We start from the raw sequence: 27,226 nt of genomic DNA on the forward strand, positions 1-27,226 counted from the left end.
GGATATACCTGCTCTGTACATGTACTGACGTACCCTGGATATACCTGCTCTATACGGGTACTGACCTTCCCTGGATATACCTGCTCTATACGGGTACTGACCTTCCCTGGATATACCTGCTCTATACGGGTACTGACCTTCCCTGGATATACCTGCTCTGTACATGTACTGACGTACCCTGGATATACCTGCTCTATACGGGTACTGACCTTCCCTGGATATACCTGCTCTGTACGGGTACTGACCTTCCCTGGATATACCTGCTCTATACGGGTACTGACCTTCCCTGGATATACCTGTTCTGTACAGGTACTGACGTACCCTGGATATACCAGCTCTGTACAGGTACTGACGAGCCCTGGATATACCTGTTCTGTACGGGTACTGACCTTCCCTGGATATACCTGCTCTGTACGGGTACTGACCTTCCCTGGATATACCTGCTCTGTACGGGTACTGACCTTCCCTGGATATACCTGCTCTCTATAGGTACTGACCTTCCCTGGATATACCTGCTCTGTATAGGTACTGACCTTCCCTGGATATACCTGCTCTCTATAGGTACTGACCTTCCCTGGATATACCTGCTCTGTACGGGTACTGACGTACCCTGGATATACCTGCTCTGTACAGGTACTGACCTTCCCTGGATATACCTGCTCTGTACGGGTACTGACCTTCCCTGGATATACCTGCTCTGTACGGGTACTGACCTTCCCTGGATATACCTGCTCTATACGGGTACTGACCTTCCCTGGATATACCTGCTCTGTACTGGTACTGACCTTCCCTGGATATACCTGTTCTGTACGGGTACTGACGTACCCTGGATATACCTGTTCTGTACGGGTACTGACATACCCTGGATATACCTGCTCTGTACGGGTACTGACCTTCCCTGGATATACCTGCTCTGTATGGGTACTGACCTTCCCTGGATATACCTGCTCTCTACAGGTACTGACCTTCCCTGGATATACCTGCTCTGTACAGGTACTGACCTTCCCTGGATATACCTGCTCTGTATGGGTACTGACTTTCCCTGGATATACCTGCTCTATAGGTACTGACGTACCCTGGATATACCTGCTCTGTACGGGTACTGACCTTCCCTGGATATACCTGCTCTGTATGGGTACTGACTTTCCCTGGATATACCTGCTCTATAGGTACTGACGTACCCTGGATATACCTGCTCTGTACGGGTACTGACCTTCCCTGGATATACCTGCTCTGTACGGGTACTGACCTTCCCTGGATATACCTGCTCTGTATGGGTACTGACTTTCCCTGGATATACCTGCTCTATAGGTACTGACGTACCCTGGATATACCTGCTCTCTACGGGTACTGACCTTCCCCAGATATACCTGCTCTATAGGTACTGACGTACCCTGGATATACCTGCTCTGTACAGGTACTGACGTACCCTGGATATACCTGCTCTGTACAGGTACTGACCTTCCCTGGATATACCTGTTCTGTACGGGTACTGACTTTCCCTGGATATACCTGCTCTGTACGGGTACTGACCTTCCCTGGATATACCTGCTCTGTACGGGTACTGACCTTCCCTGGATATACCTGTTCTATACGTGTACTGACCTTCCCTGGATATACCTGCTCTGTACAGGTACTGACGTACCCTGGATATACCTGCTCTATACGGGTACTGACCTTCCCTGGATATACCTGCTCTGTACGGGTACTGACCTTCCCTGGATATACCTGATCTGTACGGGTACTGACCTTCCCTGGATATACCTGCTCTGTACAGGTACTGACGTACCCTGGATATACCTGCTCTATACGGGTACTGACCTTCCCTGGATATACCTGCTCTGTACGGGTACTGACCTTCCCTGGATATACCTGCTCTCTATAGATACTGACCTTCCCTGGATATACCTGTTCTGTACGGGTACTGACCTTCCCTGGACATACCTGCTCTGTACAGGTACTGACTTTCCCTGGATATACCTGCTCTGTACGGGTACTGACCTTCCCTGGATATACCTGCTCTCTATAGATACTGACCTTCCCTGGATATACCTGTTCTGTACGGGTACTGACCTTCCCTGGATATACCTGCTCTGTACGGGTACTGACCTTCCCTGGATATACCTGCTCTGTACGGGTACTGACCTTCCCTGGATATACCTGTTCTGTACAGGTACTGACCTTCCCTGGATATACCTGCTCTGTACGGGTACTGACCTTCCCTGGATATACCTGTTCTGTACAGGTACTGACCTTCCCTGGATATACCTGTTCTGTACGGGTACTGACCTTCCCTGGATATACCTGCTCTGTACAGGTACTGACGTACCCTGGATATACCTGCTCTGTACAGGTACTGACCTTCCCTGGATATACCTGTTCTGTACGGGTACTGACCTTCCCTGGATATACCTGCTCTGTACGGGTACTGACCTTCCCTGGATATACCTGCTCTGTACGGGTACTGACCTTCCCTGGATATACCTGCTCTGTACAGGTACTGACCTTCCCTGGATATACCTGTTCTGTACAGGTACTGACCTTCCCTGGATATACCTGCTCTGTACGGGTACTGACCTTCCCTGGATATACCTGTTCTGTACAGGTACTGACCTTCCCTGGATATACCTGTTCTGTACGGGTACTGACGTACCCTGGATATACCTGCTCTGTACGGGTACTGACCTTCCCTGGATATACCTGCTCTGTACAGGTACTGACGTACCCTGGATATACCTGCTCTGTACGGGTACTGACCTTCCCTGGATATACCTGCTCTATACGGGTACTGACCTTCCCTGGATATACCTGTTCTGTACAGGTACTGACCTTCCCTGGATATACCTGCTCTGTACGGGTACTGACCTTCCCTGGATATACCTGCTCTCTATAGATACTGACTTTCCCTGGATATACCTGCTCTGTACGGGTACTGACCTTCCCTGGATATACCTGTTCTGTACAGGTACTGACCTTCCCTGGATATACCTGCTCTGTACAGGTACTGACCTTCGCTGGATATACCTGCTCTGTACAGGTACTGACGTACCCTGGATATACCTGCTCTGTACGGGTACTGACCTTCCCTGGATATACCTGCTCTGTACGGGTACTGACGTACCCTGGATATACCTGCTCTGTACAGGTACTGACCTTCCCTGGATATACCTGTTCTGTACAGGTACTGACCTTCCCTGGATATACCTGCTCTATACGGGTACTGACCTTCCCTGGATATACCTGCTCTATACGGGTACTGACCTTCCCTGGATATACCTGCTCTGTACGGGTACTGACCTTCCCTGGATATACCTGCTCTGTACAGGTACTGACGTACCCTGGATATACCTGCTCTATACGGGTACTGACCTTCCCTGGATATACCTGTTCTGTACAGGTACTGACCTTCCCTGGATATACCTGCTCTGTACGGGTACTGACCTTCCCTGGATATACCTGTTCTGTACAGGTACTGACCTTCCCTGGATATACCTGCTCTGTACAGGTACTGACCTTCCCTGGATATACCTGCTCTATACGGGTACTGACCTTCCCTGGATATACCTGCTCTATACGGGTACTGACCTTCCCTGGATATACCTGCTCTGTACGGGTACTGACCTTCCCTGGATATACCTGCTCTGTACAGGTACTGACGTACCCTGGATATACCTGCTCTATACGGGTACTGACCTTCCCTGGATATACCTGTTCTGTACAGGTACTGACCTTCCCTGGATATACCTGCTCTGCACCGGTACTGACTTTCCCTGGATATACCTGCTCTCTACGGGTACTGACCTTCCCTGGATATACCTGCTCTCTATAGGTACTGACCTTCCCTGGATATACCTGTTCTGTACGGGTACTGACCTTCCCTGGACATACCTGCTCTGTACGGGTACTGACCTTCCCTGGATATACCTGCTCTGTACAGGTACTGACCTTCCCTGGATATACCTGCTCTATACTGGTACTGACCTTCCCTGGATATACCTGTTCTGTATGGGTACTGACCTTCCCCAGATATACCTGCTCTGTACGGGTACTGACGTACCCTGGATATACCTGTTCTGTACGGGTACTGACGTACCCTGGATATACCTGCTCTGTACGGGTACTGACCTTCCCTGGATTTACCTGGTCTCTATAGGTACTGACCTTCCCTGGTTATACCTGCTCTGTACGGGTACTGACCTTCCCTGGATATACCTGCTCTCTATAGGTACTGACCTTCCCTGGATATACCTGCTCTCTATAGGTACTGACCTTCCCTGGATATACCTGCTCTCTATAGGTACTGACCTTCCCTGGATATACCTGCTCTCTATAGGTACTGACCTTCCCTGGATATACCTGCTCTCTATAGGTACTGACCTTCCCTGGATATACCTGCTCTCTATAGGTACTGACCTATGTACTACCCTGGTCGAAGCTGTTTATTTAGGTCTGGTTCACCAGCCCCTGGCAAGAATGGCGTGAATCCAAAGATGTCATTGATTGACCTCTGCTCCTGAGATATATAGTCTACTATGATTGACCTCTGACTGTTGGGGAGCTGGACCCATTCAGTAAGAGTGGATTGGAATCTTGGTAGTCAGTCTGTGTGTTGGGAGAGGGCATGTGGTTGATGTGTGGGATCGGAGCCCATGCTTGGTACTGCAGTTCGTGCTGGGGGAGCGTGTACATGCTGACTTGGGTCACGACCTGGATGTATCGGGAACATCTTTGGAGGGCAATACCTGGAAATGCAGCATTTAATTCAAATACGGCCAGCACATGGAATGTTTACTCAGGAAGTACAGGGCATTCTGCAAAGTGAAGGGGCGATCCCGTGTTAGATCCAGTGGGACCTGTAGATGGCAGCAAAGCTTAGTGGTTAGCGCAGGGGTGGGCAAACTTTTTGACTTGTGGGCCACAAAGGGTTCTAAAATTTGACAGGGGGGCCGGACCAGGAGCAGATGGACGGAGTGTTTTGGTAATACACCTCATAAGAGAAAATAAAATATCATGGGATATGTAGAAAACATGTGCTTTAATTTCAATTGAAAATGAACAAATGCATTACAACAAAATATCTGTCTTTGAAGTCCCATGGTATTTAGATATTTATTGAAATGACTTTTAAAACACTGAAAATTAAAAGAATAAAATACAGCTTTTTTAAATAGTAACAGTTATTATTTTAAAGCACTGAAAATTCTGTTATCCTTCAAGATATTATCATCATCACTCTCCTCCTGACTGTCTTTATTTCAAAAACGGTAGGAGATGCAGGTCTACTTGTCCTGCTCCTTCTTATTCAATTGTCCCCTGTGCCAAAACTCAACAACAACCAGCACAAAGACAGAACAGTGACAGCGCGCCAGTATGCGGAGCGCGTTATTTGATCTGGAGAGCATTTTTTATTTTGAGAACGTACGTGCACCTGCGCACTACTCATGTCCATCACTTAACAGAAATGACATGTAACATGTAAGGCTTATTGAAAAAATATTTTCAAATGCATTTTTTACATAACACAACGAAGAAACTTATTTTTAATTTCAGTGGGAACAGTGTTGTTGGTCTCCCTTTTTAGCCAGCGCATCAAAGTCTGGATTTAGTTTTGTTGTGGCGATTCTCAGGATGGATCTGAGGTGTTGGTCAGTTAACTTGGATCTGTGGCTGGCTTTGTTGATGTTCATGACGCTGAATGCCTGTTCACACAAATAGGTCGAGCCGAACAAAGAGTAAAGCGCAAATGTGGAGTAATACGCTGCACCTCAACAAAGGTCAATGTGTAGCGGTGTGCTACATGCAGCACTAAAATTACGACACGGAGTCGGTAACTGCAGTCGAAGAAAAAAACTTTATTCGAAATCCCCAGCCTCACTTTTAAGCCTCCCTCAACCTGCCCCCCGTAGCGCAGAGGCTCCAAAGCTCTGTGCTCGCAAATCCCCGCAGGCTAACTCCCTTAGCCAGAACGCTGGCTAATTGTGAGCCGGTTCGGATGTGCCAGGAAATGGGTCGCCACAAATGTATATAGAGTGCGTCATCATTGGGAAAACGCCAGAATTGCGGGGAAAAAACGTTAACAAGGTTTATTAATATAATTTCATCAAGTTCTGTGGGCCGGATTAAAAAGCTTAACGGGCCGCATACGGGCCGTAGTTTGCCCATGCCTGGGTTAGCGTAACATGTTTTTGCAGCACCAGCTTTGAGATTGGGGTTCAATTCTGCTGCGATTTGGAAGGCCAGTTGTCCATCTCCATGACACTGGGGGTTTCCTTTGGCAAGTGATGCATTTGATTCTATGTTTTCATGTAAGTGTTGACAGATAAAGCTAATATTTATCTTTATAAGGTGGACCCACTTCCCTGCAGTGGCAATGGAAAAAGCAAAGCATAAACTAATATTGTCCAAGAAAGTTCAAAGTCAATTTATTATCAAAGTACATATATGTCAACATATACAATCCTGAGATCGTTTTCTTGTGGACATACTCAATAAATCCACTACACATCGATAGAAGTTGATCAGAGTTTTAGATGTTGTGCTGAATCTCTGCAAACTCTACAGAAGTAGAAGCCCTGCTGTACTTTCTTCATAATTGTACTTTCAAGGAAATTTTCGTGACATACAGTTGGACTTTAGAACAGAGATGTGGAGGAATTTCTTTAGCCAGAGGGTGGTGAAAGTATGGAATTCATTGCCACAGATGGCTGTAGAGGCCAAGTCATCGGGTGTATTTAAAGTGAAGGCTGGTAGTTCTTAATTAATAAGTGTGTCAAAGGTTACAGGGAGAAGGTAGGAGAGAGGAGTTAAGAGGGATAATAAATCAGCCTTGATATGGCAGAGAAGACTCAATGGGCTGAATCTGCTCCTTTGTCTTATGGTCAGTGATCATAAACCTGATACTGATTCTTCTTCTAGTGTAGGATATGCCCATCCTCATCTAAGATACAATTTGTTGCCTGTGGGTCCTAACAGTCCTGGAATATCTCCATGGTGATCATTGATACGGGATGTTCTTTCTCAGGGACAGCCATGAACATAACCCCAGATGATTACGGGGCAGTTAGCCTAGGCAGGAGAAACCATGTCATTTTTGTGACAATTTCAGTCAAAATATAACACTCCTTCCGTTGATGTCTTCTACACTTCTTTTCTGTCTTTTACGTTTGTACTTCCTCTTGACTGTGACTCGGGAACTGTTGGAGTCTGTGATTTGCAGTTTGGACATCGTTGTGTTGTCTCCGAGAGGGTTCCGGCAGGCAAAGGCAGCATGCACGAACCTCATGGCAAGAAAGCTGTGTGCCGATGTTCGACTCCATTTCACCAATTAAAGCTTCCATTGTTTGTCTATTAAAGCGACGAGGGAGGTTGAAACTTCAAGGTGAATGCAGAAGATGAGCGCCTGCTGCCTGCCTTTTTATCCCCGGTGGGTTCACTCTGCTGCCGGAGAGAGGAGACTGTCTTTCGATCACCGGTGGGATCGCTCTGCTGCCGGAGAGAGGAGACTGTCTTTCGATCACCGGTGGGATCACTCTGCTGCCGGAGAGAGGAGACTGTCTTTCCATCACCGGTGGGATCGCTCTGTTACCGGAGAGAGGAGACTGTCTTTCCATCACCGGTGGGATCGCTCTGCTGCCGGAGAGAGGAGACTGTCTTTCCATCACCGGTGGGATCACTCTGCTGCCGGAGAGAGGAGACTGTCTTTCCATCACCGGTGGGATCGCTCTGTTACCGGAGAGAGGAGACTGTCTTTCCATCACCGGTGGGATCGCTCTGCTGCCGGAGAGGGGAGACTGTCTTTCCATCACCGGTGGGATCGCTCTGTTACCGGAGAGAGGAGACTGTCTTTCCATCACCGGTGGGATCGCTCTGTTACCGGAGAGAGGAGACTGTCTTTCCATCACCGGTGGGATCGCTCTGCTGCCGGAGAGAGGAGACTGTCTTTCGATCACCGGTGGGATCGCTCTGCTGCCGGAGAGAGGAGACTGTCTTTCCATCACCGGTGGGTTCGCTCTGCTGCCGGAGAGGGGAGACTGTCTTTCAATCACCGGTGGGATCGCTCTGCTGCCGGAGAGAGGAGACTGTCTTTCGATCACCGGTGGGATCGCTCTGCTGCCGGAGAGAGGAGACTGTCTTTCCATCACCGGTGGGATCGCTCTGCTGCCGGAGAGAGGAGACTGTCTTTCCATCACCGGTGGGATCGCTCTGTTACCGGAGAGAGGAGACTGTCTTTCCATCACCGGTGGGATCGCTCTGTTACCGGAGAGAGGAGACTGTCTTTCCATCACCGGTGGGATCGCTCTGCTGCCGGAGAGAGGAGACTGTCTTTCGATCACCGGTGGGATCGCTCTGTTACCGGAGAGAGGAGACTGTCTTTCCATCACCGGTGGGATCGCTCTGCTGCCGGAGAGAGGAGACTGTCTTTCGATCACCGGTGGGATCGCTCTGCTGCCGGAGAGAGGAGACTGTCTTTCCATCACCGGTGGGATCGCTCTGCTGCCGGAGAGAGGAGACTGTCTTTCCATCACCGGTGGGATCGCTCTGCTGCCGGAGAGAGGAGACTGTCTTTCCATCACCGGTGGGATCGCTCTGCTGCCGGAGAGAGGAGACTGTCTTTCCATCACCGGTGGGATCGCTCTGCTGCCGGAGAGAGGAGACTGTCTTTCCATCACCGGTGGGATCGCTCTGCTGCCGGAGAGAGGAGTCTGCCATTGATTGCTGGTGATCTCTCTGCTATGGTGAAGGGAGACTGCTTTTTGATCATAGAAACATAGAAAACCTAAAACACAATACAGGCCCTTCGGCTCACAAAGCTGAGCCTACCTAGGCTTACCCATAGCCCTCTATTTTTCTAAGCTCCATGTACCTGTCCAGGAGTCTCTAAAAAAAGACCCTATCGTTTCTGCCTCCACCACCACTGCCGGCAGCCCATTCTACGCACTCACCATCTCTACGTAAAAAACTTACCCCTGACATCTCCTCTGTACCTACTTCCAAGCACAAAACTGTGCTCTCTGGTGCCAGCCATTTCAGCTCTGGGAAAAAGCCTCTGACTATCCACACGATCAATGCCTCTCATTATCTTGTACACCTCTAACAGGTCACCTCTCATCCTCCGTTGCTCCAAGGAAAAAAGGTCGAGTTCACTCAACCTATTCTCATAAAGCATGCTCCCCAATCCAGGCAACATCCTTGTAATTCTCCTCTGCACCCTTTCTATGGTTTTCACATCCTTCCTGTAGTGAGGTGAACAGAACTGAGCACAGTACTCCAAGTGTGTTCTGAGCAGGGTCCTATATAGCTGCAACATAGAAACATAGAAAACCTACAGCACAATACAGGCCCTTCAACCCACAAAGCTGTGCCGAACATGTCCCTATCTTAAAATTACTAGGCTTACCTATAGCCCTCTATTTTACTAAGCTCCATGTACCTTTTAAAAGACCCTATCATATCCGCCTCCACCACCTTTGCCAGCAGCCCGTTCCACGCACTCACCGCTCTCTGAGTAAAAAACTTACCCTTGACATCTCCTCTGTACCTACTCCACAGCACCTTATACCTGTCTCCTCTCAGGCCAGCCATTCCAGTCCTGAGAAAAAGCCTCTGACTATCCACATGATTAATGACTCTCATCATCTTATACACCTCTATCAGGTCACCTCTTATCCTCTGTCGCTCCAAAGAGAAAAGGCTGAGTTCAGTTCAGTTTCAGTTTATTGTCATTTAGAAACCACAAATGCATTGCAGTTTAAAAAATGAGACAATGTTCCTCCAGAATGATATCACAAAAGCATATGACAAAACAGACTACACCAGAAAATCCACATAACGTTTGGCAATCCCCAATCCAGAGTCCGGAGAGGCTGCTGTGTATTAATATTGCGCTACTGTCTTAGCGCATTTCCTGGAAAGGAGCTCCAAATCCACCAGACAAAACAAGACCAAAATCTAAAGCTACAAGACCTGCACAAAACCACATAGTTACAACAGTGCAAACAATAGCATAATTGATAAAAAAAAAAGACCATGGGCACAGTAAAAATAGTCTAAAGATGTTAAAAGACTATAAGTTCGAAAGAAACCACCACACAGTTTCCACAAGTCCTCAGGGTCCCGATAGACTCGTCATCCCACGCAGACGGCAGAAGGGAATACTCCCGCTATGGACTTCCATGGTGCCGCCGGACTCAGCCTCGCAGAGGTTCACTCAACCTATTCTCATAAGGCATGCTCCCCTATCCAGGCAACATCTTTGTAAATCTCCTCTGCACCCTTTCTATGGTTTCCACATCCTTCCTGTAGTGAGGCGACCAAAACTGAGCACAGTACTCCAACTGGGGTCTGACCAGGGTCCTATATAGCTGTAACATTACCGCTCGGCTCCTAAATTCAATTTCACGATTGATGAAGGCCAATACACCGTATGCCTTCTTAACTACAGAGTCAACCTTGCAGCAACTTTGAGTGTCCTATGGACTCGGACCCCAAGATCCGTCTGATCCTCCACACTGCCAAGAGTCTTACCATTAATACTATATTCTGCCATCATATTTGATCTACCAAAATGAACCACCTCACACTTATCTGGGTTGAACTCCATCTGTCACTTCTCAGCCCAGTTTTGCATCCTATCAATGTCCCACTGTAACCTCTAACACCCTTCCACACTATCCACAACATCCCCAATCTTTGAGTCATCAGCAAACTTGCTAACCCATCCCTCCACTTCCTCATCCAGGCCATTTATAAAACTCACAAAGAGTAAAGGTCCCAGAACAGATCCCTGAGGCACTCCACTGGTCACTGACCTCCATGCAGAATATGACTCATCTACAACCACTCTTTGCCTTCTGTGGGCAAGCCAGTTCTGGATCCACAAAGCAATGTCCCCTTGGATTCCATGCCTCTTTACTTTCTCAATAAGCCTTGCATGGGTAACTTATCAAAAGCCTTGCTGAAATCCATATACATTACATCTATGGCTCTACCTTCATCAATGTGTTTAGTCACATCCTCAAAAAAATTCAGTCAGGCTCATAAGGCATGACCTGCCTTTGACAAAGCCATGCTGACTATTCTGAATCATATTATGCCTCTTCAAAAGTTCATAAATCCTGTTTCTCAGGATATTCTCCATCAACTTACCAACCAGTTACCATAGAGGGGAGACTGTCTTTTGATCACTGGTGGGATCGCTCTGTTACTGGAGAGGGGAGACTGCCTTTTGATCACTGGTGGGATCGCTCTGTTACCGGAGAGGGGAGACTGTCTTTTGATCGCTGGTGGGATAGTTCTGTTACCAGAGAGGGGAGACTGCCTTTTGATCGCTGGTGAATGCTCTGTTACCGGAGAGGGGAGACTGCCTTTTGATCGCTGGTGAATGCTCTGTTACCGGAGAGGGGAGACTGTCTTTTGATCGCTGGTGGGATCGTTCTGTTACCGGAGAGGGGAGACTGCCTTTTGATCGCTGGTGGGATCGTTCCGTTACCGGAGAGGGGAGACTGCCTTTTGATTGCTGGTGGGATCACTTTGTTACTAGAGAGGGAAGACTGCCTTTTGATCACTGGTGAACGCTCTGTTACCGGAGAGGGAAATGCCTGCTGCTCCAGAGAATGTTACCCAGGTTTTCTGCGTTTTGAATGTGGACTTGGACTATAGACTTTTTTCAGACTTAGTTTTTTATATCTTTTTTTTTGCTGAATCTTTCTACTTTATTTTGTGTGTGGGAGAAGGGGATTTGGGGATCGATGTGCCTGTTCTGTTTTTGTTTGTTTTTTTGTGAGGGGAGGGTGGATTTGGGGATCGATGTGCCTGTTCTGTTTTTGTTTGTTTTTTTGTGAGGGGAGGGTGGATTTGGGGGTCGATGTGCCTGTTCTGTTTTTGTTTGTTTTTTTGTGAGGGGAGGGTGGATTTGGGGATCGATGTGCCTGTTCTGTTTTTGTTTGTTTTTTTGTGAGGGGAGGGTGGATTTGGGGGTCGATGTGCCTGTTCTGTTTTTGTTTGTTTTTTTGTGAGGGGAGGGTGGATTTGGGGGTTGATGTGCCTGTTCTGTTTTTGTTTGTTTTTTTGTGAGGGGAGGGTGGATTTGGGGGTCGATGTGCCTGTTCTGTTTTTGTTTGTTTTTTTGTGAGGGGAGGGTGGATTTGGGGGTCGATGTGCCTGTTCTGTTTTTGTTTGTTTTTTTGTGAGGGGAGGGTGGATTTGGGGGTTGATGTGCCTGTTCTGTTTTTGTTTGTTTTTTTGTGAGGGGAGGGTGGATTTGGGGATCGATGTGCCTGTTCTGTTTTTGTTTGTTTTTTTGTGAGGGGAGGGTGGATTTGGGGATCGATGTGCCTGTTCTGTTTTTGTTTGTTTTTTTGTGAGGGGAGGGTGGATTTGGGGGTTGATGATCATGTTTCTGTTCTTTTCTTTCTTGGTTGCGTGGCTATCTGGAGAAGAATTTCAGAGTTGTAATCTTTGATAATTGAACCTTTGAGCCAGTGGAAGAGCCATGAACTGGCGGTGAACTCTGTCATGGCAAGAGGTAACCAACCTGATTCAGGAATGTGCATGAAGAACTACAACTCTTGGGAACACCCAGCTTACAACCACTCAGAGTGAAGGAGCATTCAGTGCAATATTGCAGACTGCAGAACTGCATCAGGAGCACTAGGCCCAGTGTAAGTGACAAAAAGGACAGACCATCTCTCAAACCAGCTTGACCCATCTTTCACCTCTCGACCCATTGGTGGAAAAGTCTGCAGTTCCCACCTTGGCCTCAACAGCTCCCTGGAAACCCACAGAACTGATCTTTGTCTGTCCTCAGACACTGCCTAAAAAGTGTGGGAGTGACCCCGTGACAGTACCCAAGGGGCATGTGTGCCAGGGGTTGGGACTGTGCATTTGGAACTGTGGTTAGGGATATGTTTGTGCAAGACAGCAGGTGTGCAACTGGCTGCCAATGTAGCTGTGTGTGTGTGTGTGTTTGTCTGGGACTGTGTGGAGGGGCAGGGTGTGTGTGGGTGTGAGTGACTGTGGGGGGATGTATATGTGTTAAGGACTGTAGGAGGGGCTGTTTGTATGTGTAACAGGGACTGTGTTTGGGTCTATGTAAGAGGGACTCTGTGTGTGGGGGTGTGACTGCGTCAGGTACTGTGTGTGCGTGTCAGGGTCTTTGCGTGTCCCGGGTCTGCCGAAGCGGCTGTAAGAGTTGCCGAGGGCGGAACTTGGTGTAAAGCCTTCACAATGGGGACGCCGGGCGGGCTGCTGGTTCGAAACGCCGCGCAGGTTGTGCTGGTCTGCGGGAATGGCGCTCAATACCTCAGCAAGGGGGACATGCAGGACATCGCACTCATCCCTGGCGGCAGTCTTGTGATCGGAAGGTAAAAGCGTACTGCTAGTATGGGAATATCTGTCGGGCGCGGGCGGTACTAGTTAAAGGAGAAACTCACCACTCTCCCTCCCCACGCCGAGGTGCCTCAACCCAGGCTCTTTCTGGTCCCCACGGACAGCGGAATGATGCCATGGGCTGTCTGAACAAGAAACTGTTTTCTCCTGGCTGAACTAGCAGCTTCTCCAGACAATTACTGGCAGTGTCTGGGATCTTTCTGTGCACAAATTGAGCGCTGCTGTGCCACGTTCAACATGTGGAAATTCTGATTAAATAAAAGGGAGAATAGATAAAGGCGAGTCAGTGGGTGGTGTTTTCTTGGACTTTTACAAGGTCTTTGACTTGTGCCTAAAAAATAAGATAAGAGCTTATGGTATTACTGCAAAAAATACCAGCATGGATAGAAGATTGCCTGAACAGCAAGAAGCATAGAGTGGCCTTTTCTGGTTGGCTGCCGGTGATTGATGGCTGTGCTGGCGGGATTGGTATTGGGACCGCTTCTTTTCACATTATATGTAAATGATTTGGATGATAGATTTGATGGCTTTATGGCCAAGTTTATGGGTGATACAAAATAGGTGGAGAGGTAGGTAGTGTTGAGGAAGCAGGGAGTCTGGAGAAGGACTTGGAACAGATAAGGAGATTGGACAAATGGGCAGATGGAATATAGTGTAGGGAAGTGTATGGTCATGCACTTTGGTAGAAGAAATTAAGGCATAGACTGTTTTCCAAATGGGTATCCTCGTGCAGGTTGAATCAGTGGTGAGATAGGCACATACAGTGTTAGCATTCACTTTGAGGAAACTAGAATATAAAAGCAAGGATGTAATGTTGAGGCTTTATAAGGCATTGGTTGCACTGAACTTGGAGTATTGTGAGCAGTTTGGGGCCCTTTCCAGGAAAGGATGTGCTAGCACTGGAGAGGATCCAGAAGTGGTTCATGACAATGTTCCCAGAAATGAAAGGGTTAATGTATGAGGCTCTGGGCCTGTACTCGCTGGAGTTTAGAAGATTGAGAAATCTGTTGAATGTTGAAACCTATGAACAGAGATATAGCTGTATTTCTTTAGTCAGAGGGTGTTGAATCTGTGGAATTCATTGCCACAGACAGCTATGGAGGCCACGTCATTGGGTATATTTAAAGTGGAGGTTGATAGGCTCTTGATTAGTAAAGGTTATGAGAAGAAGGCAGGAGAATGGGGAAAATAAATCTGCAATGAAGGGATGGCAGAGCAGATTGAATGGGCTGAGTGGCCTAACTCTACTCCAATGTTTTATGGTCTTATGTGGTTCACTGCCTGTAACCTGGTAAGATGCAGCCAGGAGTCAGATCTGCCCAAAAGGTACAAGCTTTTCTTACTATCTGCTTCCAAGGACTGAGGGAAATTGTCTGACCGTCTTACAGAGATGGGCTGATCGAGGCGGTGGGGCCTACACACCTTATCCAGTCCCAGTATCGAGGAGTGGTCTTTGACCGAGAAATAGATGCCAGTGGAATGTGTGTTCTGCCAGGTCAGTACTTCAATGCAATCAGTTTAGTTGTCTCCATTCTACAGTGGAGAGAGTTCCAGACTCACTGAACTCTTCTGCTTCTCTCTGGATAGGTTTGGTGGATGCACACACACATCCCGTGTGGGCTGGAGACCGGGTTCACGAATTTGCAATGAAGGTAATTGAGCCAGCGAGGGAAAGCTGATAGGGACTTGGCTGATCTTACCTCCACATTCTCATCTGCTCATGGTTACCTTTCACCGTCACCTTTAACATCTGGCCGTCTTTACCTAACAATTCATCATTCTGTTTCTACCTTCCTTTAATTCATACCCTATTGAAAGTAAAACAAATCACCGTATCTCTGTTCTAATTAGGTAACCTTTTACGTGTAAATATCTGCTTTTATTTTGTCCCACAAAAGGAAACATCCCTGCCACAGTGAACCTAGGGTGCATCATGGTTTGGTGTGGAAACTGCTCTGCACATGACCACAAGAAACTGCAGAGTTGTGGGCAAAACTGCACAGAAACCAGCCTCCACTCCGTGAACTCCATCTGTACTTCTCACTAGCTCAGTAAGCAGGCAACATAACCCACACTCCCATCAAGCAAAAGTTACAAAAACCTAAAACCGCATGCCACCAGTCTCAAGGACAGCATCTACTCCATTGTAATAAGACTATTAAATAGTTTCCTATCAGAATACGATGGACTCTTGACCTCACAATCTACTTTATGATCTTGGAGCTTACAGAATACGTGCACTTTCCCTGTAGCTGTTACACTTTATTCTGCATTGCCATTGCCTTACCTTGTTCTAATTCATTGCATTCTGCGTGAACAGTATGCAAGACAAGTTTTTCCCTGTACCTCAGTGTACAGTATATGATAATGATAAACTAATACCTCTCAAGATCCTGCATGTTTGAATCAAGAGTCCTGGCAAATACTGGCTTCTTATTCTACATAACCACCGTGGGTATTTGGATCCTAAGGCTATAATATTTGTGGCAGTTCGCTGGAGCAGATGCACATTGGCTCACACACTTCCTGCATCATCAGTTCACAAGTTTTTGTGAAGAGCTTTAGGAAAATCAGAATAGATTGTGATAGACACTATATAAATCCATGTTTGTGTTTTAACCAGGAGATCTAAGAAGGCCTAGAGAAAAGTGGGGGCCTGGGCTTGGTAATTGAAGGGGTGGGAGGGGAGCAAGGAGTTTGGGAGAATCTGACTTTAGGGACTGCACAGTCATGCAGAAGACACAGTGTTTCCCAACTTTCCCTCCTTACTCTCACTATTGACTTTCTTAGTGAAAGATCATTGTCAATGAGAGAATATGCAACTAGCCCATTTCATGTTAACCTGCTGCTATATTAGAACATAGAACAATATTGTGCCAAACTTTAAACTTGCTCTGAGATCCCTCTTACATAACCCTCCACTTTTCTACCACCATGTGCCCTTAATATATCTGCCTCTCCCACAATCCCTGGCAGGACATTCCACGCACCGAATATTCACTTTGTAAAGATACCTACCTCTGACATCTCCCCTATACTTTCCTCTAATCACCTTAAAAATATGCTCCCTCATATAGCCATTTCTGTCCTAGGAAAAGGTCTCTGGGTGTCCACTGTATCTATTACTCTTCATCTTGTACACCTCTATCAAGTCACCTCTTATCCTTCTTTGTTCAAAAGAGAAGAGTCCTATCTCGCTGAGTCCAATCTGTTAAAATGGAGACTGGCATCACAAGATAATGTTAAATATAATTCCTCAGACCAGGATGACCTGTGATCTATGCGGGCCCTCACCGGATCAGAGTGGGTGAAGATAGGCAGCTGAGCTGTAGAGTGTCTGAGTTTATTTTTACAATGTGTTTGCCAGCTGGCAGGAGCATCCTACATGGAGATTCACAATGCTGGAGGAGGGATTCACTTTACTGTGGAACACACCAGGAAGGCTTCAGAGGACGAGCTGTTCAACAGCCTGAAGGAGCGACTACTGTGTATGCTGAGAGCAGGAACCACTCTGGTTGAGTGTAAAAGTGGATATGGTCTGAACCTGGACACCGAGGCAAAAATGCTACGGGTGATTGAGAAAGCTCGAAGTGAGCTCAGTGTCGGTGTCTCCTCCACTTACTGTGGTGCTCACTCTGTCCCCAGGTAACGTCACCATTGATTGCTAAACAATTAGGTCACGTAAATTTTGTTTTCCACCTATGGATAGTTTAGAATCGCTCCAGATCTCAGTTAGCAAGACATGAGAGTGCAGATGCTGGAGTCTGGTGCAACAACAAACTTGCTGGAGGAACTCAGCAGGTCAGGCTGGAGGGAAATGATCCAAAATAATATTTTGGATTGAGACTTTTCATCTGGACTGAAAGATAGACGGAAGATGGCCAGTCTAAAGAGATGGGGAGAAGGGGTGACTATCCCTTCCTCACCTGGATGCACCCAGCTTTTGCTCCATCCCTTCGCTTTACAAAATTTCTCTTCTAAGGTTACACCTCACGTGTATCGTTTCTTTGGACTTGATATCTATTGTAATGTGCTGTCTTTCAAACTGGACTCAGTGTTCCAGAACATCTTTAGAGATAAGAATGACCCCTTTGCTTTCAAGCTCAGTAAATGTAATAACAGGCTGCTGTTATTATTTTTTTTTGCAGCCTCAGCCTGACCTGTCACCTTTATTGATTGGAGTTCATACATTCCCCCACCCCCCCACCCCAGTCTATTTCTTCTTGGGCTACAATTACGATCAGATCCTTCAACGTAACGATGCAAAGTGTTATGCTAACCACTACAATACCCGGGGTAATGCTTTACTGTACATGCAACTGGGGTTCCATTTCTCCTGTTGCCTGTAAAGAGTTTGGAATGTTGTGCATTTCCTCCAGGTACTCCGGTTTTTTCCCATATCCCAAAGATGTATGGATTAGTAGGTTAATTAGTGTAATTGGGTAGTGCTGGCTCAGTGGACTGGAAGGATCTGTTACTATGCTGTATCATCTCTCACTTCCCCACGTTTCACTGCATCTTTTATGTGGCTCCCCATTTTGCAAGCCTATGCCTTTCATTGGTATCATCGTTATTACAGTGCATTCCTGAGTTACATCGTCCTTGTTATAAAATACAGCCAATGATGTCCTGTATACTCAAACTCAGATTATTAATATACATTGAAATATTTTATTTCTGTGACAGAATTTTGAGATGACTGAAAACAACACTCACTGAAATACTTCACAATGAATGAATATAAAATGCACTCAGAATAAAGTTGTTTTAAAAGTGATTTTCCTTTTCCAGAGGGAAGACCATGGGAGAAGCAGTGGATGCAATCATTAATGTTCAGCTCCCCAAACTGAAGGAGATGATGGCAAATGGTGAATTCCACATTGATAATATTGATGTTTTCTGTGAAAAAGGAGTCTTTGACCTGGATGCCACCAGAGCCATTTTACAGGCTGGGAAGCAGCTAAATCTCCAGATTAATTTTCATGGTGATGAACTTCATCCAATGCATGCAGCAGAGGTAAAGCAGAATACATTAGTGAAGCAAATGTAAACCCACAGCAGCACCATTATTTACAGGCTGCAAATCATTAACTTACTTGGTAACTAATAAACCAAGCTTTAGAACCCAAAAGAAAGTTTATATACTGTCATTATAGTCTAGATAAATGTACCCAGCAAATTAAACTAAATTGGACACCAAACCACAGAACAAGATATTTGGCCATCAAAAAGAATCAAAGCTTTAGTCAAAGAGAAAGGATATAATGATTAAATTAGCTTTACTTGTCACATGTGCATCAAAACATATGTCATTTACATCAAATCAAATCAGCAAAGATTGTGCTGGGCAGCCCACAAGTATCGCCACGCTTCAGCGCCAACATAGCATGCCCACAACTCACTAACCCTAACCCACATGTCTTTGGAGGAAACCAGAGTAGCTGGAGGTAACCTACACAGTTGCGGAGTGAAATCCAAACTTCATATAGTTACGGCAGGAATCAAATCCGACCTTACAGCCGGTGCTATAAAGCATTGTTCTGATCGCGATGCCACCAGTCAGCTTAGTTGAGGAGAAGGTGAGAGATAAGTAGAGGGGGAGGAGACAAGGTTCAAGGAACAGCTCAAAAGAAGAGAGAAGAGTTGAGAGAGAGATGTTCAGAGAAGGAGCTAAAGAATTGAAAGAGTGGCTGCATGTCACAGACCTGTGAAAACCAGGGATAGCAATAGGACCAGAATTGAATGAAACAAAGAAATTGGCAGATTGGAGAAGGAAAAGAAAGACTTTCATTTGTGGGCAGTGTTCACAGTCTCGGGAGTGTGGCCATGGTAAGATTTGAGCACAAGAATGATATTAATGTTATTGTATAGGCAGTGTAGTTGCAGAGTAACAGTGGTAATGGGGAGATGGATCCATGTGAATAAGTTATGTGTGGCAGATTTGGATTGGCTGAAACTTCCAATGCTGGCTAGGAGAGCTTCGGAATCGTTTGTCCGGGGGGAGCTTTGGAATTTCCTGAAGGAGCTAAAGCATGTACAGTAGCATCAGATGAGCAGAATTAGGAGATTTTAGCAATGGAGCAGAAACATGGTCAGAGGCTGAGCTCACAGTCCAGTGGCACAAGACAGCAAATGGTTGTGCCTCATAGCAAGCGTGAGATAAATGTGAAGGCTAGGCCATGGAAGTAGTGGTGGGGAGGAAATTCTGTTCAGCCTGCATAACCAGTTGGAGGCAGCGAGAGGTGTGGCTGGATGGATGTTAGAGGTGATGGCGAGGCAGAGTTGGGCATCAGTGTTTCAGCAAGTACAGCTAATTCACAAAACTAAAAGGGCTAAGACAGCTCCAGGTGAGTGGGATGAACGGGGACATCATTCCTGTTAAAGGCTTTTTGTTTGTGTCCAGAATTTCATTAGAACCTCTGATACCTCAAATATTGTAAGTGATGGTGATGTGAAGATAGGGGTGTGGGCATTCTAATCCAGCTTAATCTGTCAGTGCTGTCACAATAAATCTTTTTTATTAAATAGCTTGGAGCTGAACTTGGTGCTGCTGCTATAAGCCACCTAGAGGAAGTGAGTGATGCCGGAATAGCTGCCATGGCGACTGCAAAATCATGTGCTGTGCTTCTCCCAACCACTGCCTACATTCTGAGGTATTATGCTTTAATACGGAATCTAAATGAGGTAGAAGTGTGAACGATCTGGGAACTCAGATGTCAAACGAGTGACCAGGTTATCAAGGTCAGCTCTGGAGTTCATTTATGGAGGCTCAGAATTGAAGAACCTATGTAGAACTTGGTTTAAACTGGTCATGTAGTACTGGTCACATTTCTGGACCCACATTTCAAAAACACTACATAAATGCAAACACAAGAAGTCTTCAGCAGCATGATACATGAATTCAGAGCAGGAAAGGCCACAGAATCCAGAGCTGTTTTCACTGGAAGAGGGACTGATCATCAATGTCATAGAGATGTCCTTGTGTAAGAGGATGATTACATTTGATGGATGGTAACATGAAGTTGCTATTTGTGAGAAAATCCAAAGTGGTCTTAAATATCAGATTAAAGAAATTAGTTAAGGAATCGGGATTTTTTTTTCAATCCAAGAAGAGGATGATATATTGAATTAGCTGTTACAGATCAGGGTTGAGACAAATAGTGTAGATAAGCATTAGATAAATATGTAAAGGGTTGGGGGTTATGTTTGTGGAGTCTCCTGTATAAATACCAACTTACTTCGGTCTGGTCAAGTGGACAAATTTGTGGCATAAACTCCTTGTTTGTATATTGTGTGTATAAAGGATATAATTTTTTTAACCAACTTACCCTGCCTATCCATTTATACAACTTCCAAATTGTTTGCAATAATAGTAATAGTCTTTAACTGCCAAAGGGCTTTGTGAACGTCAAGAACCGCTTATAAAGTGAATCTTTCTTACCAATGCCAGAACTGTCGTTCTCCATCGAGGTGCATTCCATTTAATCTGTTACTGTTTACATGAGATAATGATTTACAACAGGTTTATCAGTGTTGCTTTTATAAAGGCTGTGTGAATTATACGTCAGCAAATTCAATCAATAATGGCTATATTAGCAAACATGTTTTGCAAAGTTGGCCTTTTTTAAGGCTGGAGCTATTTGAATTAGTCACAGCATTAACCATTAAATACGTTAGGAATCAAAGTGCAACCTTCCAGTCTGGGTGAAGTTCGTGGAGCTTACTTTATGTGTGGAAGCAAGTTGTACACAATTCTTTGAGATAGGTTACAGTGAAACTACTGAGTTGAAGTCAGTATACATGTGGCTGATGGAAACCTGAGACCAGGTAAATGCAATTGTCTCACTAAACGAGCGTCTGAATCCAGTGACTGCTTGCCACCTCTGCTCACCCTCAAACACCTCCCAACCCAGTCACTGAGCTCAGCCTTTGGACCCACATTGCTTCACTGGTGCACATCATCACTCAGTCCAACTGCAATATGTTTTGCCATGCCTTTTCTTTTTTACGCATGCTGGTTCTACATAGCACACCAAGGAAGGACACTTCATTCCCACATCATCCACGTCTCTCCCCACCTTCCCCTATCCCAGAGTTCCCATCCCCATCTTTGCTCATCTTAGACTACATCACAGGTGAGAGGAGATTCGGTACAATTGGTCTGATGGATCTAGCAGGGTTACAGTATAGAACATAGAGGATCACAGCACATTGACCCATGATTTGCCACCCTTTTAACCTACTCAAAGATCAAACTAATCTTTCCCTCCACAAACTAGAGAAAATCTGCAAATGCTGGAAATCTGAGCAACACACACAAAGCCCACCAGGAAGGTCTCAAAGCTCTCCGCTTCCTTCTGGACACCAGACCCAACCAGTTCCCCTGCACCACCACTCTCCTCTGCCTAGCGGAACTTGTCCTCACTCTAAATAATTTGTCTTTTGGCTTCTCCCACTTCTTTCAAATGAAAGGTATAGCCATGGGCATTTGCATGGGTCCCAGCTATGCCTGCCTGTTTGTCAGCTAAGTTGTAGGTCTACGTTCCAAGCCTACGATGGTGACTGTCTCGCACTTTTCCGACGCTACATCGACGACTACATTGGTGCTGCTTTTTGGACTGTGCTGAACTCGTTGATTTCATCCACTTTGCTTCCAACTTCCACCCTGCCCTCAAATTTACCTGGTCCATTTCTGACACCTCCTTTCCCTTTCTTGATCTCACTGTCTCTATCTCCAGAGACAGCTTATCCACCAATGCCCTTTACAAACCCACGGACTCTCACAGTTACCTTGTCCCACCTTGCTACTTGTAAAAACGCCATCCCCTTCTCTCAATTACCTCCACTGCATCTGCTCTCAGGATGAGGCTTTTTATTCTAAGACAAAGGAAATGTCCTCCTTTTTCAAAGAAAGGGGCTTCACTTCCTCCACCATCAACGCCACCCTCAACCGCGTCTCTTCCATTTCATGCACGTCTGCTCTTACCCCTTCCTCCTGCCACCCTACTAGAGATAGGATTCCTCTTGTCCTCACCTAACACCCCACCAGCCTTCGTGTTCAGCACATAATTCTCTGAAACTTCTGCCACCTCCAATGAGATCCCACCACCAAGCACCTTTCCCACCCCAACTCCACCCCCCCCCCCCACTTTCTGCTTTCTACAGAGATCGCTACCTATGCAACTCCCTTGTCTAATCATCTCTCCCCACTGATCTCCCTCCTGGCATTTACCCTTGCAAGCAGAACAAGTGCTACACCTGCCTTTGCACCTCCTCTCTCGCTACTATTCAGGGCCATAAACACCTTTCCAGGTGAGGTGACACTTACCTGTGAGCTTGTTGGGGTCATTTACTGTGTTTGATGCTCCCAGTGTGGCCTCTTGTATGTCGGTGAGACCCGACATAAATTGGGAGACTGCTTCGCTGAGCATTTATGCTCTGTCTGCCAGAACAAGTGGGATCTCCCAATGGCCACCCATTTTATTTCGACTTCCCATTCCCATTCCAATACTGTATGTCCATCCATGGCCACCTCCATTGACATGATGAGGCCACACTTAGTTTGGAGGAACAACACCTTATATTCTGTTTGGGTAGCCTCCAACTTAATGGCATGAACATCGATTTCTCAAACTTCCGATAATGCTCCCCACACTTACCCTCCTTCACCATTCCCCATCTGCTTTTCCCTCTCTCGCCTTATCTCCTTGCCTGCCCATCACCTCCCTCTGGTGCTTCTCCCTCCTTTTTCTTTCTTCCATGGCCTTCTATCTCTTTCACCAATTAACTTCCCAGCTCTGTTTTTCATCCCTCCTCCTCCAGGTTTCACTACCACCTGGTGTTTCTCTCTCGCCTTCCCCCACCTTTAAATCTACTCTTCAGCTTTTTTCCTCCAGTCTTGCTGAAGGGTTTTGGCCCAAAATGTTGATTGTACATTTTTTTTCCATAGATGCTACCTGGCCTGCTGAGTTCCTCCAGCATTTTGTGTGCAGTGCTCTGGTTTCTCTCCTCTGTTTTTTGTCTTCCATGTGGCTAAGAGTCATTTAAATGCCCTAATGCATCTGCTTCTACCACACCTCTCAGGGTATTCTATGCACTCACCACTCTCTGTAAAAAATAAAAAAATAATAATCTTACCTCTGACATCCCTCTTATACTTCCCTCCATAGCGATTTGAATTATTTTTGCTTTCCCATTGTGAACCTCATTTATTGTGTAGAGAGGAGTTTGTTACTGACTTGGTTGCTGGAGTCCATTCAATACTTTTTGTACTTTAGATTAGCCAGTGGGCAGAAGACTCTTCCTTTACCCCTTGTTCTGGACTCCATCTCTATCATCTACAAACACTCTCTTTCTCAATTATCTCTAGTTTTGTGACTTTTTTTTTGCAGTTTCAATGCACACTACAGTTATCCTTAATCCTGACCATCAGTCTTATAAAATCAATGTTTTTGGTCCCTTTTTGCACTTTGATGTTTTGTGGTTTCTTTCTACCTAGCAGACTTAATTGTACTGACTAACACCTTCTTATAGTTTATATTCATTTTCCATTAATTCTAGACTTTGCTAAGACCCCATTCCACCAGATGAGAATATTATTATCTATATTGAGCTCATTCTATGTTCTAAAACACAGGAGATTCTGCGGATGCTGGAAGTACAGAGTAACACACACAAAATGCTGGAGGAACTCAGCAGGTCAGGCAGCATTATGAAGAGGAGGAAAACTTAATTATATTGTGTTACTTGGATCCAAAGTTTTAACACATACCCTATTGCATTACCAAAAGTTAGATACAGGGTTATACTTTATGCTGAATTTTAGGATTAACAGATGAAGTGAGGCTATGACAAGACAACCCAACACCCTTTTGTAGAATAGTAAAAATAATACCATACAGAAGGAAGAAGGTTTCTACTGAGCCACAGCCAATAATAATGTCTTCCCATTGTCTAGAAGTGTGTCCTCAGAGTTAAGTTAAGGGTCTTTAATCTTCGAACAATTAATGAATTTTTCAGGGCTATATCTGAGCAGCTTTGGGGGTCACTAGTTCCATCTCCACTAAAACAGCTGAGAGATGTTAGATGACCATTTGTTCACATATGTCGATTAGTATAATTTCTTGACAACTGGTTGTATGGTCCAAGCACCCACCACTCTACATAAAAACAAAATGTACTTTTGATGTCCTGTCTATACTTTCTGATAATCATCTTAAAATCATGGCCCCTCATAATCCCACTTTATTCTCCCCACAATCCCATCAATTCCCCCAGATTCTACCACACACTTGCACACTGGGAGCACTTAACCTATCAACTCACACTTTTGGAACGTGGTAGAGAACTGCAACTTGGGGGTTTCCAGGAGAACGTACAAACTCCGCATGGACCAGCCTTACAATAATAAACCAATTACTATTGTTTTGTAAAGTTAGTAACATAGCACTCCATGTCTTATATTCTATGCCCATGTGGACTGAAAAGCTAGAGAAAACAGATCGTTTCCCCATAAAATTGTACTTGTGTGTACATAGAACATTACAGCACAACACAAGCACTTCAGCCGATAGAGTTGTGCCAACCTTATAACCTATCTATTCCCTCCTTCCAATGTATCCTTCCATTTTTTTTCATCAATGTGCTTATCTAAGAGTTCTTTAAATATTCTTGATGTATCTGCTTCTACAGGGTGTTACATGTACCCACCACTCTCAAAATCCCATTGACCATAAGATATAGGAGCAGAATTAGGCTACTTGGCCTATCAAGTCTGCTCCACTATTCCATCATTATTATCCTCTCAACCCCATCCTCCTGCCTTCTCCCCATAACCTTTCATTACCTGACTAATCATGAACCTATCAACCTCTGCTTTAAATATCATCTTCTTCTTCTTGCGCCCTTAACTCCTGGTGGAGTCGTTGGGGCGCTGTCATGACCAGCTTTTTGGTGTTCTCGTCATGCAGCATATCTTGGGCATCTGAAACCTTGCAGAGCCCATCCCTCTCCAGGTTTGACCACATCTGATTTCCTCCAACTAGTTGGCTTGCCTTGGTCGTGAACACATGGCCGTTATAGTTCACCTGAGAGCCTTTCTGCCCCGGCCAGTGACTTCATCATGGAAGTCATTCACCAGTGATGCCATGTTAACACCACTCCCTCACATGGTTTAGCCCGCCAACTGAAGCGGTTTACTGGGGTATGGCACTTGGAGCCAACACATGAGAGATTTAGGAGATGGATGAGGACCAGTGAATTAGGGAGAAAATTAAAAACTCAGAGACACAAAGGGACTTGGAAGTCCTCATGCAGGATGCACTAACTTGCAGGTTGAGTTAGTGGTAAGGAAGGAAAATGCAATGTTAGCATTCATTTTGTGAGGACTAGAATATAAAAACAAGGATGTAATGTTTGAGACTCTATCTCAAACTGCATGTGGAGTATTGTGAGCAGTTTTGGGCCCCTTATCTAAGAAAAGATGTGCTGATATTGGAATAGGTCCAGAGGAGTTCAGGGGATTGATTCTGGGAATTAAAGGGTTAATGTATGAGGACATTTGATGGCTATGGCCCTATACTTGCTGGAGTTTAGAATAAATGGTGGGTGGGGGGCGGAATTCACATTGAAACCTATAAAATATTGAAAGGCTTAGAATGAGTGGATGTGGAAAGAATGTTTCATATAATGGCTGAACACAAGACTAGAGGGCACAGCCTTAGAATAGAGAGACATGCATTTAGAACAGAGATCAAGAGGGATTTCTTTAGCCAGAGAGTGGTGAATCTGTGGAATTCATTGCCACAGCCAGCTGTGGAGACCAAATCATTAAGTATATTTAACGTGGGGTATAGGGGGCTCTGGATAGAGGTAGTACCCTTGATGTCTGGCATGCTGCTCCCTATCAGACAGGGTGGACAGGTATCACTGGTCCTCATCCATCTCCTAAATCTCTCATGTGTTGGCTCCAAGTGCCATACCCCAGTAAACCGCTTCAGTTGGTGGGTTAAACCATGTGAGGGAGTGGACCTGGGGATTTGTCAGCCTTCAGTCCCATCAGTCTACTCATCACCGTTTCCTTCCTAATGTCAATCTGTTTCATTTCCTCTGTTACCCTATGTCCTTGGCCCATCCATACATCTGGGAGATTGCTTGGTCTTCCCTAGTGAAGACAGATCTAAAGTACTTATTAAATTCTTCTGCCATTTCTCTGTTTCCCATAACAATGTCACCCAATTCATTCTTCAAGGGCCCAACATTGTTCTTAACTATTTTCTTTCTCTTCACATACCTTAAAAAAAGCTTTTGCTATCCTCCTTTATATTCCTGGCTAGCTTGTGTTCGTACCTCATTTTTTCTCCCTGTATTGCCTTTTTAGTTAAGTTCTGTTGTTCCTTAAAACTTTCCCAATCATCTGTCTTCCCACTCACCTTAGCTCTGTCATATTTTCTTTTTTTTAATGCTATGCAATCTTTGACTTCCTTTGTCAACCACTGTGGACCCTTTCCCCCCTTTGAATCCTTCCTTCTCTGGGGGATGAACTGATTTTGCACCTTGTGCATTATTCTCAAGAATACCTGCCATTGCTGTTCCATCTTTTCTGCTAGGATATCCATCCAGTCAACTTTGGCCAGCTCCTCCCTCATGGCTCCATAGTTTCCTTTGTTCAACTGCAACACTGATCTGCCCTTATCCTTCTCAAATTGCAGATAAAAACTTATCATATTATGGTCACTACCTCCTAATGGCTCCTTTACTTCAAGAACGCTTATCAAATCCTGTTCATTACACAACTCTAAATCCAGAATAGCCTTGTCCCTGGTCGGCTCTCATACAAGCT

The 27,226-nt window shown here is 45.5% G+C and overlaps 1 protein-coding gene across 2 annotated transcripts in view; it reads left to right on the forward strand.

Annotated features, from left to right (window-relative positions):
• Positions 1-12,540: 12,540 nt before the first annotated feature.
• The window catches only part of amdhd1 (amidohydrolase domain containing 1), a 35,786-nt gene continuing 21,100 nt past the window's right edge, over positions 12,541-27,226 (forward strand). The window contains exons 1-6 of one of the 2 annotated variants that reach the window (XM_059987806.1): positions 12,541-12,659; positions 14,775-14,881; positions 14,974-15,038; positions 16,754-17,031; positions 18,178-18,403; positions 19,915-20,039. In XM_059987806.1, coding sequence (XP_059843789.1) covers positions 14,866-14,881; positions 14,974-15,038; positions 16,754-17,031; positions 18,178-18,403; positions 19,915-20,039 — 710 coding nt within the window. In that variant the 5' untranslated portion in view covers positions 12,541-12,659; positions 14,775-14,865. Of the gene's footprint in view, positions 12,660-12,863; positions 13,362-14,774; positions 14,882-14,973; positions 15,039-16,753; positions 17,032-18,177; positions 18,404-19,914; positions 20,040-27,226 lie in introns of those variants that run through there. The other variant, XM_059987805.1, reaches the window with a different exon arrangement.

Source organism: Hypanus sabinus, chromosome 13 (genome assembly GCF_030144855.1).
Source record: "Hypanus sabinus isolate sHypSab1 chromosome 13, sHypSab1.hap1, whole genome shotgun sequence".
Taxonomy (NCBI): Eukaryota; Metazoa; Chordata; class Chondrichthyes; order Myliobatiformes; family Dasyatidae; genus Hypanus; species Hypanus sabinus.